This window comes from Mustelus asterias, chromosome 1 (assembly GCF_964213995.1).
Source record: "Mustelus asterias chromosome 1, sMusAst1.hap1.1, whole genome shotgun sequence".
NCBI classification, from domain to species: domain Eukaryota; kingdom Metazoa; phylum Chordata; class Chondrichthyes; order Carcharhiniformes; family Triakidae; genus Mustelus; species Mustelus asterias.
In genome coordinates this window covers 55,760,279-55,776,941 of record NC_135801.1, presented here as the reverse complement: position 1 = coordinate 55,776,941, position 16,663 = coordinate 55,760,279, and the positions used below count along the sequence as shown (strand labels likewise).

The following is a 16,663-nucleotide window of genomic DNA, read 5'->3' as shown; positions in this document are numbered from 1 at the left end:
ATTTTCAGCTCATTTGTTTTGTGACTATTGTAATAAGTGTAAATAAATTTAGCCTATTCTAAAGCAAAGGCAAGCTTTTTGTGCTTGAATAGGGAATTCGTTCATCTATCATACTGTACTTTTACTATTAATTCTCGAAAAGTGTAACACGGCTCAACATCAGATTTCTGGCTTTGGTACAATTTAAGTTGGCCTTAATTGAAGCACATTTGTTTCCTTCTCACTTACCTTCTAGCAATTCATCCAGGTTGGTGATTTTCTTGTTCCCATCGATGCTGTAGATGGTCCTGACTCCTTGGGACAGATTGACATTGTCCGAAAGAGACTTAGTCAGTTCCACCAGCAAAGCATCCAAGGACCTGAACCTGTCTGAAGACACAGCATACACAAGACCTTTAAAGTAGCGGTCTCCATTTCGGTAAAAGCGGACTTTTTTGGCTCTTTTCTCCTGGCTGAGTGTCTGCAGGGTACGGGTCCGATAGAAACTGCAGTGAGCGCTGTGAGCTGGACTCGGTAAACCATTTCCTCGGGAGCCAGAGCCTCCTCCACCACTACCTCCTCCACCGCCTCCTGCACCGCCTCCTCCTCCACTGCCACTTCCACGGCGAGAAGATCGGTGACCCCGGCTCCTCTCCTCAAAGTGCTCCAGCTCGATACTCCGATCGTGCGACATTATTAATTGTGCAATAAGAAATTAAAATATGTTTTAAAATGTTAAAGAAAACTGTTATTCCTTCAAAGCTGCTAAGAATCCCCGTTCCCTTTCTGACTGCCAGCGCTGATCCGGTTACCTTCCCAAGTCCAATTGTGGCATTAAATTGTGAATATGTGAACAATTACTATCCTTAAGAAAATATACAATGGCAGGAGGTTGCCTTGATCACCAGAGACAATGTGTTGGGCTCTTCAGGCAGTTGGTCCAGGATGGTGGATCTCCCACCATTTCCTTTTGATTGGGGGGGGGGGGGGGGAGGATGCCCCAAAATGAAGAGGGGAGAGGATGAGGAGATTGTTGTTGTGCTCAGCTGCAGTCCAGTGTCGGCCTCTGTACAGATGCTGGGGCTAAGTTGAGTGCAGGAGAGGTGAGAAGATGCAGCCAGTCGGCAGGATGCTGTGGTCCACAGCAAGCGGGGATAGAGAGAGGGAGGGAGCACAGCCGCCTGATCCAGCGCCACCGCCACTTGACACTCCAGCGGGAAGAGGAGCGCAGGCGATACCCGACTGGAGAGCTGAGGATGTTCCTCTCTGCAGGACGGCAATAAGGGCTGATGTTAACAGCCTCTTCCCCGCTCAGATGCAGCAAGAAAGTGGAGATGGCCGGCAGAGACTGCTGTAATGGGGGTGTAACTATTCGGAGCTTCTCCTCCTCTTTTGAATCTATATTTTGGCAGCTTTCCCAAGGCGCCGCTGCCGCAGCCGCAGCTGGAGCTCAGCGCTGAGCCGCAGTGTGCGGAGGAACTGGCTGCAGCCCCATATAGGGGATTCCGCCAGGTCCTAGTGCCGCACACTTGACTTAATGGCTGATGCTGCTCAAATTCGTACCAAACACTTCTTCTGTTCCTTTAAATTCTAACTGATTTCCCATGTTGCCCTCTTTTTTTAATGACCTGGAACTTATTTGGATATTTTAAATCTACAATACATTTTTAAAAATCCGAAACAATACTACAATACCTAAACAATAGGTTTATGCTAAATTGCCCCATGTATCCCAAAACCTGCAGGTTAGGGGGATTAGCAGGATAAATATGTGGGGTTACGGGGATAGGGCCTGTTAGAGAGCCAGGGCAGACTCGATGGGCTGAATGGCCTCCTCCTGCACTGTGGGGATTCTATGATTCTTTATTTCTATAGAAAAGCAAATTATTGCAGAGGCTGGAATTTGAGACAAAGCAGTTTTCAAAGCAGTTAATTGTGCAATGCTGAAAATGAGTGTTTTTTGTGATTATAGTTTAAAAAAATAACCTATTGAATTGTATCTTTTGCAAATACTTCACGTGACAGTGCAAATTAAGTCAAACATTGCATCCTCAGGACAAAAATGTCACACTGGTTCTTATTTCCAAAACAAAAACATTTTGCTCAATTCCTTTTGTTTTCAAGCAGACTCTCCACCATTAGAATTTTAATTTTGTGATAATAATAAGCTGTACATAGGCCAAACAAAAATGGAAAAAAGAATATGAACTGGAAAAGGGAGAGTATGAGGAGAGACTCTCAAAAACCTTTGTAAAGAAAAGAAAAGTATTCTAAAAAAAATAAATTTGCTAAAAAGGGGGAAATTCTGTGGAGGTGGAATACATGAACTTCCAGCAAGGTCTTTGATAAGGTACCACACATAAACTATCGGATAAGATAAACGATTATGGAATTAGAAAATTGGTTTAAAATCTGATTAGAAGGTAGAAAACAGAAAGCAGGAGTAAAGAGTAGTTTCTCAGAAGCTGTTAGAAGTGGGAAACAGTGTCCTGCAAGATTCCATTCCCTGTTCATGGTGAACATCATTTACTTCAATATATAACTGAGGGAGTAGTAGCCAGATTTTCTGAAAATTCTAAAATGTGAGGCATATTACATCATTCTGAGGACTAAAAGAAGTTGCAGGTAAGATAGTCAAATGGGCAAGAAAGTGATAGTTGCAATTGAATGTCAGGATATATAGTGGGGGGATCTTATCAAAAAATTGCAGAGCCTCGTATCTCTGGGTTTTCTCACCAGATCTTATGACAATGCCTAAAAAAAAATCAAGAGGGCGTGTTTCACACCATCGTGCAGGGGGCGGGGCTTCAACATCTAAGTGAGTGGGCGGGGGTCTGACAGATGGAGTACAACGTTGGTAAATGTGAGGTCATCCATTTTGGTAGAAATAACAGCAAAATGGACTATTATTTAAATGGTAAAAAATTGCAGCATGCTGCTGTGCAGAGGAACCTGGGTGTCCTTGTGCAGGAATCTCAAGGAGTTGGTTTGCAGGTGCAGCAGATAATTAAGAAGGCAAATGGAATTTTGTCCTTCATTGCTAGAGGGATGGAGTTTGAAAACAGCGAGATTATGTTGCAGCGGTATAAGGTGCTAGTGAGGCCACACCTGGAGTACTGTGTACAGTTTTGGTCTCCTTACTTGAGAAAGGATATACTGGCACTGGAGGGGGTGCAGAGGAGATTCACTGGGTTGATTCCGGAGTTGAGAGGGTTGGCTTATGAGGAGAGACTGAGTAGACTGGGGCTATACTCATTGGAATTCAGAAGAATGAGGGGAGATCTTATAGAAACATATAAGATTATGAAGGGAATGGATAAGATAGAAGCAGGGAAGTTGTTTCCACTGGCGGATGGAACTAGAACTAGGGGGCATAACCTCAAAATAAGGGGAAGCCGATTTAGGACTGAGTTGAGGAGGAACCTCTTCACACAAAGGGTTGTGAATCTGTGGAATTCCCTGCCCAGTGAAGCAGTTGAGGCTACCTCATTGAATGTTTTTAAGGCAAGGATAGATAAATTTTTGAACAGTAAAGGAATTAAGGGTTATGGTGAGCGGGCGGGTAAGTGGAGCTGAGTCCACAAAAAGGTCAGCCATGATCTTATTGAATGGCGGAGCGGGCTCGAGGGGCCAGATGGCCTACTCCTGCTCCTAGTTCTTATGTTCTTACGTTAGCGTGCCAGCAAAATCTGGCTGCACAGAAATCAGGGCACCATCTTTAAAGGGTGCCCCGATCATAACAGGAATAAACCTCCTCCCCAGCCCACCACAGAGATCTCAGGGTCTCCCCTCCCCATCCCCCAATTGGAGTTGGAATTTCTTTCCCATCCTTTCCACCCATCAACAGTCCCTTCCCCCCAAATCATCAGCCCCTCCCCACCCTTCCCCAGGGTCATCGGCTCCTTCCCCCTTCCCCCCTTTTCCCCCATCATCAGCCCCTTCCCCCCTTTACCTCCAATTCCCCCCAAATCATCCAGCTCTTCTCCCCAATCATCCACCCCTTCCTCCCCTTACTCCTGATCATCAGTCCCTTTCCCCCGCTCAGTCAGAGCCAGCATCCTCTGCTCTTCCGTCCACTCCCGGCCCACAGTCAAATCTGAATGAATCCCCCCTGCTCCATGAGGCTCCCACTGGGCCCCATCCCTTGGCACAGGTTCGCACTGCCAGGTTGGCATGGGCATGGTGCCAACACTGCAGTGCCAACCTGTGCCTAGGGGCAGTGCCAGGGGGCATTGCCAGGCAACTGCCTGGCCACGTCCCTCTCCCCCGGGGAATATACTCACCTTTACACCCTGAGGGAGATCCCCACAACAGGTTCATGTGTAGGTGAACCTGTTGTAAATGGTGCCGGTGTGATGTCACGCCGCGCCCAATGAATATCTGGTGAGGAGTGAAGTCCTGGAGAGAATGCTCACTAATGACATGCTAATGTATTAAAATGAGCTTGCTGCATTCCCACGGCATGTTTCATGCCACTCCATTTGGTGAGGTGCCAAGAAAATCAGAACTCGGAAACTCGCCAGTGCAAATCATGTTTTCTGGATTTTGAGTGCACGCTGCCATTCCCGCAGATGGAAAGTGCAGGCTCAAAATCGTTCCTATGAAATGTACTTTTGGTAAAAGTTATAAAAGTAATTAGACTATGAACTGGGGAAGGCCGGGTGATGTAATAGAGCAAAGGAATTGGGAGTTCACAAATTTGAAATGTTTGATGGGCTAAGCCAATATAAAAATGTTAATGGAATACTGAGCTTTAAGGAAAAAGCTATGGAATACTACATTTAAGGTGTAATGTTAATCTATATAAAATCTTAAGTTCACATTTGGAACAGCTGTAGGCTGTTTTAAACTTGGCAGTATTGGAAGGATGTTGAGGCAATAGAGAAGTTCGAGAAGATGTACCAGTGTGACATGTCACAAGGAAATGCAAAGACAAGGGAAGAGTTAGCTGACAATAGAACGAGAGGACATAGAAATCATAGAAACCCTACAGTGCAGAAGGAGGCCATTCGGCCCATCGAGTCTGCACCGACCACAATCCCACCCAGGCCCTACCCCCATATCCCTACATATTTTACCCACTAACCCCTCTAACCTATGCATCTCAGGACACTAAGGGGCAATTTTTTAGCATGGCCAATCAACCTAACCCACACATCTTTGGAATGTGGGAGGAAACCGGAGCACCCGGAGGAAACCCACGCAGACATGAGGAGAATGTGCAAACTTCACACAGACAGTGACCTGAGCCAAGAATCAAACCCGGGACCCTGGAGCTGTGAAGCAGCAGCGCTAACCACTGTGCTACCGTGCCGCCCTGCTTCGCAGGAAAGGCTGAACAGACTTGGGCTTTTTTCTCTAGGGAAGTAAAGGCTGAGGAGCATCCTGATAAAAGTCTTCAGGATAATGAAATGTATGATTGGGTAGACATAGAGAAAATGTTCCCACCTTTGGGGACTCCAAACCAAGAAGTTATACATAAAAGATTATCACCAATAAATCCAATAGGGAATTCAGGAAAAATGTCTTTACTCGAAGAATGGTATGAATGTGCTACCACAAGATATAATTGAGGCAAATAACAAAGATGCTTTTAAAGAGCTAGATAAATGCATGCGAGTAACAGGAATAGAAAGATTTGTTCTCGAATTAGATGGATTATGATAGACGGAGGCTAATATTGTACATAAGAGACTAGTTTGGCCAATTGGTCTGTTTGTGTGCTGAACATTCAATGTAAGTTAAAGTGAATTGTGGCTGGTTTTTATTTAAATAAAGAAGGTTGAGGCTAATTTGATAGCCATGATTTTAAATTGTGAAGGGATTGGACAGAACAGATATAAACAGACTGTTCCTTGTTGTTGAGATGTCTAGATAGAGGAGACATAGATAAAAGATTAAATGTAAGATATTTAATAGAGAACAACAAGACAAGCCTTTTTAACTGATCAGGAGAAAGACTGTTTGCGCTGGCAGGAACAAGAATGAGAGGGCTCAGTTTAAGGTAATTGGCAAAATAATCAATGGAAACCTGAGGGAAAACTTTTTCACTCAGCGAGTGGTTAAGACCTGTACAGTGCTGTCTAAGAGTGTGATGGAGACAGCTTCAACATAGGCATTCAAGAGGGAATTGGAGTATTATTTTAAAAAGAAGAATGTACAGGGTTACGGGGAGCTGGTAAGGGAATGGCACTAGGTGAATTCCTCATTCCAAGAGCTGACACCGGCATGATGGGCCAAATAAATGGTCTCCTTCTGCGCTGTAACAATACTATTGTTCAGTGATTTTGTGATGCTCAAGTTACGAGGCTGTGGCATGCATTTCCTGAAGCAGAGGCCATATTAACATTTTAAAATAGGTGAGATACGTGGTTGAAATGTTGTGCCTTTTGCAACCTCAAAATTTCCCCAAAACATTTCACAGCCAATTAAATGCTTTTTAAGTGTAGTCAAATAAATGAACATACATATGAACATACAAATTAAGAGCAGAAGTAGGCCACTCAGCCCCTCAAGCCTGCTTCGCCGTTCATAGCTGATTTGGTTGTAACTTCAACTCCACATTTGCAACCTTAACTCCACATTCCCACTTATGTCTGATAAGCGTTATCAAGAATCTCTTCTTCTTTAAAAATATTCAGATTCTGCTTCCACTGTTTTTGAGGAAGGGAGTTCCAAAGACTCAGGTCCACTGAGGAAACAAACTCCTCATCTCTATCTTGAATGAGTGACCCTTTATTTGTAAACAATGACCCTAGTTCTAGATTCTCCCACAAGAAGAAACATCCTTTCCACATCTACCCTGTCAAGACCCCTCAGGATTATATATGTTTCAATCAAGTTGCCTCTTACTCATCTAAACTCCAGTGGATACAAACCTAGCCTGTCCAAATTTTCCTCATAAAACACCTCTCCCATCACAGGTATTAGTCTAATAACTTTCTCTGAAATGCTTCCAAAGCATTTGAACCCTTCCTTAAACAAGGAGACCAATGCTATACACAAGGTTATGCTTCCATTATACAGGGCACAGGTGAGGCCTCACCTGTGCCCTGTATAATGGAAGCATAAACTTGCTACTTGTATAATCAATTCCGCTCATAATAAATGATAACATTCTATTAGCTTTCCTAATTACTTGCTGTACCTGCACACTAACCTTTTGCAATTCATGCACTAAGACACCCAAATCCTTCTGCATCTCACAGTTTTGCAATCTCTCACTGTTTATGCTTCACTTTTACTCTTCCTGGCAAAATGGACAAATTCACATAATACCCTATTTGCTAGATCTTTGTCCACTCACTTGACTTCTCTATATCCCTTTTAGCCTCTTCACAACTTACTTTCTTACACATCTTTGCATAGTCAGCAAATTTAACAACCACATCTTCATCCAAGTCATAATAATCATTTGTAAAATGTTGAGGCCCCAGCATCGATCCTTGTGGTACACCAGTGGTTACATCTTGCTAAACAGAAAATGACCCATTTATGCCTATGCTCTGTTTACTGTTAGCTTTTATTTTACGCAATAATGTTTGATATGAAATGCCTTCAGAAAATCTAAGAACAGTACATCCATTGATTCCGCTTTATCTACCTCACATGTTGCTTCTTCAAAGAACTCCAATAAATTGGTTAAACATGATTTCCCTTTCACAAAACCATGTTGACTCTGCTTTATTGCCTTGAATTTATCTAAGTGCAGTGCCCTGCCGTAACATCCTTAATAATAGCTTCTAACATTTTTTCCTATAACAGATGTTAAGCTAACTGAGCAGTAGTTTCCAATCTAATGGAAACCTCCCCAAATTTTGGAAAATTAAAACCAGCGCATCAACAATCTCACTGGCCCCTTGTTTTAAGACCCAGGGATGAAGCCCATCAGGACCTGGGGGCTTGTCCACCCACAGCTCCAACAATTTGCTCAGTACCATTTCCCTGGTGATTATAATTTTCTTGACTTCCTCCTTCCCTTCCATTTCTTGACATACATCCTTTTTCGGGATGTTATTTATAACCTCTCTAGTGAACGCTAATGCAAAATACCTGTTAAATTCATCTGCCATCTCCTTATTTTCCATTATTAATTCCCCAGACTCACTTTCTATAGGTCAAATGCTCACTTTGTCAACTCTTTTTAAAACATTTATAGAAATTCTTATTGTCTGCCATCTGTCCTTCCTTACCATCGTGTATCCTTCAATATTCATGATCCCAACCTGTGTCATTCTGCAGCCATGTCTCTGTAATGACTATGAGGAGTGTCTAGACTGACCCAGAGACAGATTCTGAGTTGGATGATGAGACTCTGGAGTCGCCTGTGAGGTGGCTGATGCTCGATGTCCTGCACATGGTCCATGGAGAGTTGACAGATATCCCAGAGAAGTTACGTCCTCTTACTCGTATAATGGTCATGTCCATCTTGACCATATGCACTGCAATCAGCTACTTTTCAGAGCAACAAGCCTGCTCCAGAAAGACTGGCGACTGTCCTGGAGGGACAACCTGAGGGTATTGCAAACACAATCATGGGTATGCACTCTGACTTGCACACCGTTACCCTGGCTCTGAGCTCAGGGGCTGAGAGCCAGGGTGACGGGGGGTTGGGAGCAAGGGCACAGACCCACTTCCTGGGGTCTCATGGCAGGGACGGCTAAACAGTTCTTGCAGCAAAGGATGAGCACTAGTTGCCACCATCTGGAAGCACCTCTGATGGGGGCAAAATTTCATGGACCTTGTTCAGTGCCATGGTGACAGAAGCTCATCCTGTCACTCAGCAGGGGTCTTCTAATGTGGCAGGAAACTCAAGGCCTCAGACACACAGAGGGCATCTTCCAAAATGATCCAGGGTAAGGGAGGTAGTAGTTCAGTTGCTTCTCTCCAGTGCAGCTGCAAGCATGAACTGCACTGGAGCACTCGGAATCTCCACCAAGTGAGTCACATATCTGTGTTCCTCATGACTGTGAATAAGTCTGTAAATAAACCCTGATCCCATTGTCCCTCATGCAGAAATTTGTAATATATATTGTGGCTACGGAACATCTTTCGGGAGATAAATTATAGCTTTAATAGTTTCATGGAGGGCTCGATACATCGAGTGTCAGTATTTGGACAGGGTAGATGTGTTGACAAGACAGTGACATGAGTTTCCTACTGCATGTGGAAAAAGGTTCGGACACATACCGTGCACTCATCTCTGAGCTGGGACTTGTGAAACTATTGAAACCTCTGCCTTAGCAAAACATCCCTGTTGTCATGGCCATCCATGTGATCACATCCAGGGCCTTCCACCTGACCATCACCGTGTTCCCTCACCCTCATCCTCAGACAAATAGCCCCTATTTAATGTGCCTTCATCCTCAACATCATCCCCTCTTTAAATAGCAATTTTATGGAAGGCACAGCACACCACAATCATGAGGAGCACATGTGATGGAGTGTACTACAATATCCCTCCTGATCTGTCAAGGCATCTAAACTTGATTTTCAAATGGTCGATTCAATGATGGCCCTGGTGCTTCTGGGGCTGTCATTGTATCTCCTCTTTGCTTCTGTTCTAGGTGCTTTCACTGGCATCATGAGCCATCTCTTCAATGAGTAACCTCGAAACCATCCATCCAGGAATAGGTTTGGCACCTGTAGTTTTGCAGAATAAAGGAGTCATGGCTTCTGCCCAGGTACCTTGTTCATACCTGAATGATACGGCTTTGATGACCTCAAAACAGCTGGACATACAATGAGTGGAAGACCTTCCCGTTAATAAAAGTGTGGGGCTGTCCAGCAGGAGCCTTCATGGTGATGTGTGTACAGTCAATGGCTCCTGCAATCACCACAAATCCCCTGGCTCTATCAAGTTGGCTCTGTTCATACAATGTGAAGGAGATTTAATTCCCTGCCCTTCGAAAGATTGCATCAGTGAAGACCTTGATGCAGTTATGTGCAGCAGTCTGTGTTATGCTATTAAGACCTCTACACACTGCCTGAAAGCACCCCATCATGAAGAAACTGAGCACAAGTGTGACCTTTAGAGCTACAGGGTCATCCAACTTTGGAGGAGATCTCCCCAGCCAGCACGTCACAGAGTGATGTGACTGTGGCTCTTGAGAACCTAAGCCTCCTCTTGCATTCTGTTTTGGACATCTGCAGATACCTTAGTTTCTGTTCAGACACTTGAGTGGTTGCATAAGTCCTTCTACGGCTCTGTTGAGTTTCATCGCCCTCTCAGTCTGGTGCAGTACTAGCACCTTCATGCCCCATGAGTGCATCCTGGACTTCCCAATCTGCCCTTCTTCCTCTCAAATACCCACATTAATTGAAATTAATACCCACATTAATTGAAATTAATACCCACATTAAGTAAAAACTGTAAATTTGATTGAATTAGTCAAGCCAAGTAAAACAAAGCGAATTAATGTAAATTCATTGTGAAATGGAATATTTTTTGTCAGTTATTGTTTTTGAGCAAAATAATTTTGTGTGAATTATCTGTGTGAATTGTGTGAATTGTGTGAATTAATTGTGTTTCATATTTGTGGGATTAAAATTGTTAATGAAAATAATTGTCCGACAGAAAATAAAATTGTTGCATGAAATCTGTTGGATTTAAGAAATATTTCAAATAAATTACTTCATAGAAACATTTACATGGTCTGGTTCTTGGTGTTATTACGAAGGCTTTGGCCTCCGGGAAGAGGATCTTGTGATCCTGCCTATACCGTGTGCCCACTGACACCATCATTCAGAGATGCTTTAACCAACCTTAACTATACATTTCAAGAAAGAATGTGATAAATGTGCATCAGATATTAGGGCAGCATGGTGGCTCATTTTCTGTGTGGGTTCCTCCAGGTGCTCCGGTTTCCTCCCACAGTCCAAAGGTGTGCAGGTTAGGCCAATTGGCCATGGTAAATTGCCCCTTCATTTCTCAAGATGTGTAGGTTAGATGGATTAGACAATGGGATAGGTCGGGGTGTTGGGCTTGGGTAAGATACTCTGTCAGAGAGTTGGTGCAGACTCGATGGGCCAAATGGCTTCCTTCTGAACTGTAGAGATTCTATGGTCATAATGCATATATCAAATATCACAGCTTATTACTTCATAAAAACATTTTCTTTACTTTGTTTTTAAAATCTGATTTTTAACTTTCACCCCTTTATTTCCCAGACATAGGATGGGCAGGCAAGCTTGTTCTGTATAATCTAGCAACCATCTGCACTTGGTGGGAAATATAGGTTACACTTCACTCATCATGTAATGCACATACAAGATCGAACCTGGTTTTCCATTTTGCCTTCCATTATTTCAGCTTATACAAAACTATATTCATGTTATTGTTTTTGCTGCTTGCTGTGAGCATCGGGTCACATATTAAACTTACTTTGCTCCATGGGGTTCAACCTCACAGTGCCCTATGGCTCACAAGTGCATTTGTAAGCCCTATTTTCTATTTATACAGTAGGGAATCATTATCTTGTTTTGCTTCCTTCTGATGTTCGTTTCAGCACCTATAATCTCTGATATATTTATGCTGAATAATTAGTTGATTTGCTGTTGTACTGCACGTGACCAAGCGGATTATTCAGATTGAGTAGGGTTAAATGCTAGGAGGATATTTGGACACAGGCAGGGAAAGTTAGAAGTGGAAGATTAAAGAGCAAAAAGCTGGAGAAAAGGAAGAAGTGGGATAATTTGGAGGGCAAAAAGGGTGAGCATTGGAGTTTCATGTAATGCAGAGTTATGAAAGAATGATGTGATATAAAAATTTGTTTGGTCACCCTGGTAAAGTCAATAAACCTTTCCTACATTGAAAATCAGAGACACCCAATATCCGTACACCCCACCCCCTTGGCATTAGATAAGCTGTCAATCAATAGTGCTGGGAGCTGTCACAGCCTGTCTAATTAATGATGATAACATCCCTGATCGGCATCATCTCCTAATTATACTCATGTGATCATGCATGCTACCAGTTCAGCTGAAAATAAACTCAGACAAATTTGCATCCATGTGGGATACATAATTTATATGTTTTTCCTGTCTTCAGCATTTTTGAAGTACAACAGTTCCAGGGTCTTTAGACTCATTATTAAACAAAAACAACAGAAGGTAAGGTTCTGATGCTATTCTCAATGAAATCTTTGCCCATGTCAGCCAGGCAGAAAATTCGATTTTAGGCAGCAATCTGTTTTGCGGCTTAACCTTGAATCTTCCGCACTATTTTTATTCGAAGGAAGGGAATAGACTTTTCTCCGTCGGGTAAAACTTTTCAGTTTATTTTAGCCAGATCAAATATCTTTTAGATTCACTCTAATTGTCCTCCATAAATGCTGTCTTCCACACAGAAAGGAAAAATATATTTTTCCTTCACAACGGTATTTTACGTACTAGCCTATCCCGAATGGCATTACCCATAGTCATTTGGAGAGTAGAATGGTGAAGGACTGAGAAGAGTTAGGTGGGATGGGATTGCAATGGAGCAATTGGAGATTTAGGTGAATCGAAAATGGATTTGAACATCTACATCTTGTAAAAATAGTACATCTGTCCCCACTGTCCAGCTATAAAACCTCCTTTCTTGCTTTGTGTCAGGTTCTTGATTATAAATTCCAATGTCTATATTAACAATGGAACTTGGCTATGCAAACCTGATGACATGTAATTGCACAATACATCTACTTGTCAGTTGATAAGTAGGTTTACCAAGAATCAGGATTCCAAATACTGATTCATTTAAAAAAAATTAATTTGCAGGGAAACCAGAGGAACAAAAAGTTATTGGCCTAGAACTTCCATTTCCCAGGGGTCGTACCCTGGAAGTATCCCAGAAGATGAGCAGGATGATACCCGGAAATCTCCAGGCAAGAACTGCAGGGAAATTTACGGGAAAGTTTAAATTTCCTATGGATAGTTAACCTGCATGGGGAACCATTCAATACCCTGAGTTAAAGTTGGATGGTTCTGATTCTCTTAACAGAATTGTTATCCAGGAAAGTTTATTTCCCGCTATCTTCCTCCTGACCACCAACCCCACCCCCCACAACCCGACTCCCACTTATACCCTCCCAAACCTGCCCTGACTCATCTTACTCATTGTACACATTTAGTTTCTCTCCTGTCAGTAACTGGGACATTTAAACATTCACTTCCCCCGACGCTGCTGCCCTGCCCTGGATGGACTCTGGAACTGCTGCACTGCACATTTCTCACCAGGCCAAGATAGGAAGCTCTGAACAGGCAATATGCAGCTCCATTCCAGTGTAAGTGAAAAGGAGCAGAGCGGAAATCCAATACCGATTGCCATTCCACAGAATTTCTGCGCTATTGCATAGTGACCAGAATTGGTCTCTTAGGAAATCCAGAGGTATGGAGAAGGGGCGGGAATGTGGAGTTGATTGGAAGGTCAGCTATGATCGTCTTGATTAGTGCAGAATTATTTTGTCACAGTGGCATGAAGTTCATTGGAGGTCTGATTGTCAACATTGTATTGTATTAAAGGAGGACTGTTGGATCTGCACAATTGTGTTCAGCACATTGAAGAAGAAATAGTCTTTGCAAAGATTGCATTCCTAACATAACATATTTTTCAATGTACTTTGTTTATTTGATTACACTCTTGTCATTGAGTTAGAAGTTTGTGCTATACAGTTGGAATTGTATGCCCTTAGGACAATACCATTAAGCTGTGAGGCCTTGTATCAACCTGTTCAGGTGAATGTTAAAGATTCCATGAACTATTTGAGATCCCCTAATGTTCTGGATAACATTCTTCTCTCAACCCACATCATGCCAAATAATTAGCTGATCATTCACTTTGTGCTTTGTAGAACCTTGTGTGCAGAATCGTTGCTGTGTTCAATTACAAACCAGTAGTTTTATGACGATGGGAAAAAACCCTGGAATTATACAAGGAAACATTGGACTTGAAAAGACCTGAGTTGTATACTTTAACAAATGGACATAGATATCGAAGATGGTTAAGAATGTACATCTTCAGTAAGGACAAAAGGACATAATGGCCTGTGTGTGTGCACATGTGGGCGTGTGCATGTGCATGCGCGTGTGTGTGTGTGCACGCTGTGAGAAAAGCAGCTGAAAGTTTGCCACACTGAAGATAATACAGTAACCGAAGCAGGGTCCCTGCAAAAATAGCCAGCTTTTGTAGGAACATCTAAAGCTCGCTCTCTTTCTGTGAAAGTTGATAAACAAGAAGAAGGATCACAGCTGGAAAAGAACTGAAATCTCTCCCAAACTCCTGAACTACAGGACGCCTGAACCAAAGAATCAATTGTTTGCCAGCAGTACCCAACTCTACTGACAACCGTAACAGCCGCAACACGTTCTGTACTCTTTGCAACTCAAAGGCTGTCCCATATAACTTTTTAAATATATACTTGCTATTGGACTCAATCTTTATCTCTAATCCATATGACTGTCTTAACTCAAGAAAGCCTGTTTGAAATGGCTCCTTTTTAAACATAACTGATGGGTCTGGAAATGGCATTCAAGGGAAAGGGAACCTTGTTAAATTAAATCTTTGTTGCTAACAGCAGAGGATAGGTTAAATAAAGATCCAGAGCCAGTCATCCCACCTCACCCGGGTTCGTTTGTGACGCTTAGAGGGTATCCCAGCCGGATGGTGACAAATTGAGGGGTGTCACCCAGATCAATAATATTGTGGGTACCATCACCACCACCCCTCCCCCCCCCCCCCCCCCCCGCCCAACTCTGGGACTGGTCATAACAGTAGTAGCTCCACATTAAAGTAATTGATTGTCAGCAAAGTGATGGAAAGGACCTTGACAGTGTTATCAAATGGCACCTACTCTCCTTTAACCTATTCGTCAGTGTTCAGTTTGGGTTTTGCCAGCACCAGCTATTATAATGTGGGTTCTTTAAAAGTCTTGATGATGAGATCTTGAGACTTGTATGTTTAAACATGAACCATTTTTCAAAAAATCATTTATGGGATGTGGGTGTCGCTGGCTAGCCCAGCAATTATTGCCCATCTCTAATTACCCTTGAGAAGTTGGTGGTGAGGTGTCTTCTTGAACCACTGCAGTCCATGTAGTGTAGGTACACCCATGGTGCTGTTGGGGAGGGAGTTCCAGGATTTTAACCCAGCAACAGCGAAGGAATATATAGTTCCAAGCCAAGATGCTGAGTGATACTATGTGTCTGCTGCTCTTGTCCTTCGAGATGGTAATGGCCATGGGTTTGGAAGGTGCTACCTGATGAGGTTGGTGAGTTCCTGCAGCGCATCTTGTAGATGGTACACAATGCTGTCACTGTGCATTGCTGGTGGAGGGAATGAATCTTTAGCTACTTACAGATCCCAGATATTGTAGATGGTGGTGTTTCTCCCACGGAGGCTGCTTCCAGAGTGTTCTCTCTGCGTTTCCTACCATGTGACTTTATAATCATACTGTGGGCGGTGCTAGTATCCAATCCCACATGAACCCTTGGTCTGCTGAGTAACTTTACATTGCAATGGCATGGAGGCTCATAATACAAAATTCCCCTTTCTTCTCAATAAAAAATGTCCCTCCCTTCCAATGGAGCATTACTATATAATCTCTAGTTGCTACTCTTTCTCTCCCTCCACCCCCATCAAGTCTCTGAATTCAGATAGTCTTGAGGCTTGACAGCTCTTCCACATCTCAGGCTGTCATGCTTGGCGACATGGTCGTTGTGCTCTGTGTTTCTGGCACTTGGTTTTCTTCATTTGATTCTATTTTTGCACTCCTTCAAGATGAATGTTTCCAACCTTGTGGGCAGGATTTTCTGCCCATCCCTAGTTTGTTTTGCTGTGGCAGAAGCAGCTCGCCATTGGCTAGTGGCAGGATCATCCTGCCACTAGCCACTTCTGTCAATAGATCTTCCCATTGTTTGCACCCTCCGCTGCAAGAAACCGTGGCAGGGAATTGTTATCTGAAAGATCCCACCGATGGGAATGGCTGGAAGATTTTGGTGGGTGGATTTGGCCCATTCATTCTGAGGGACTGGAATTTTCTTTCTCCATTGTGTCTCACAAATGGAATCTTTCCATCTGTTTCCCAAACATTTGTTTGAGGTTTTATTTACACGCTGTCTTGTGAGCTTAAGAATCTTTTCATTCATCTCAAACTTTTCTTCTCCTATTCCTTGTACTTCAGTGTCAGTTTTATATTTTCCAATTTCATTTCAGTCTTTTCTTTCTCTCTCTGCAATAGAACGTTGTCCTTTCTTTCAGTTTGGTTTCATTGTTGGTCAGGTCAATTTCCGGCAATGTCTTAACTTATTTCAGTTCTGTAACTGTGCTACTCATGGCTTCATTATCCGCTCAGAGCTTGGAAAGTTCTACAGCTTTTCATTTGAATGCCTCCTCATTTTCATACAATTGCTTCTTCAGCTTTTCAGTCTGTTTCTTGTAGCTTTGGGCTTCTTCCTGAGTATTGAATGTTGCTGAGTCTTCTCTGCTGACCGGTTCTTCAGTTTGTTCAGGGTAATGTTAAATTAATTTTCCTTCTCTTTCTAATGTTCCAGAGGATTCTTGCAAAGTGTGAAGGTTCTTCAACAGATTTTCCTTTTCTTTGTGAAGTTCACTTGCTTCATATTGAGCTTGCCCATAGCTCAACAAAGTCTCCTTAAATTTCTTCTGCTGTGCTTCCATTCAGCTGTTTAAGACTGTCTTCATTTCTTT

General features: G+C 42.9%; 1 protein-coding gene across 5 annotated transcripts in view; it reads right to left on the bottom strand.

The window, feature by feature from the left end:
- The window catches only part of dclk2a (doublecortin-like kinase 2a), a 330,122-nt gene extending 328,954 nt beyond the window's left edge, over positions 1 to 1,168 (bottom strand). For all 5 annotated transcript variants that reach the window (XM_078210403.1, XM_078210563.1, XM_078210647.1 and 2 more), the window contains exon 1: positions 229 to 1,168. In XM_078210403.1, coding sequence (XP_078066529.1) covers positions 229 to 673 — 445 coding nt within the window. In that variant the 5' untranslated portion in view covers positions 674 to 1,168. The remainder of the gene's footprint in view (positions 1 to 228) is intronic.
- Between the last annotated feature and the right edge of the window lie 15,495 nt (positions 1,169 to 16,663).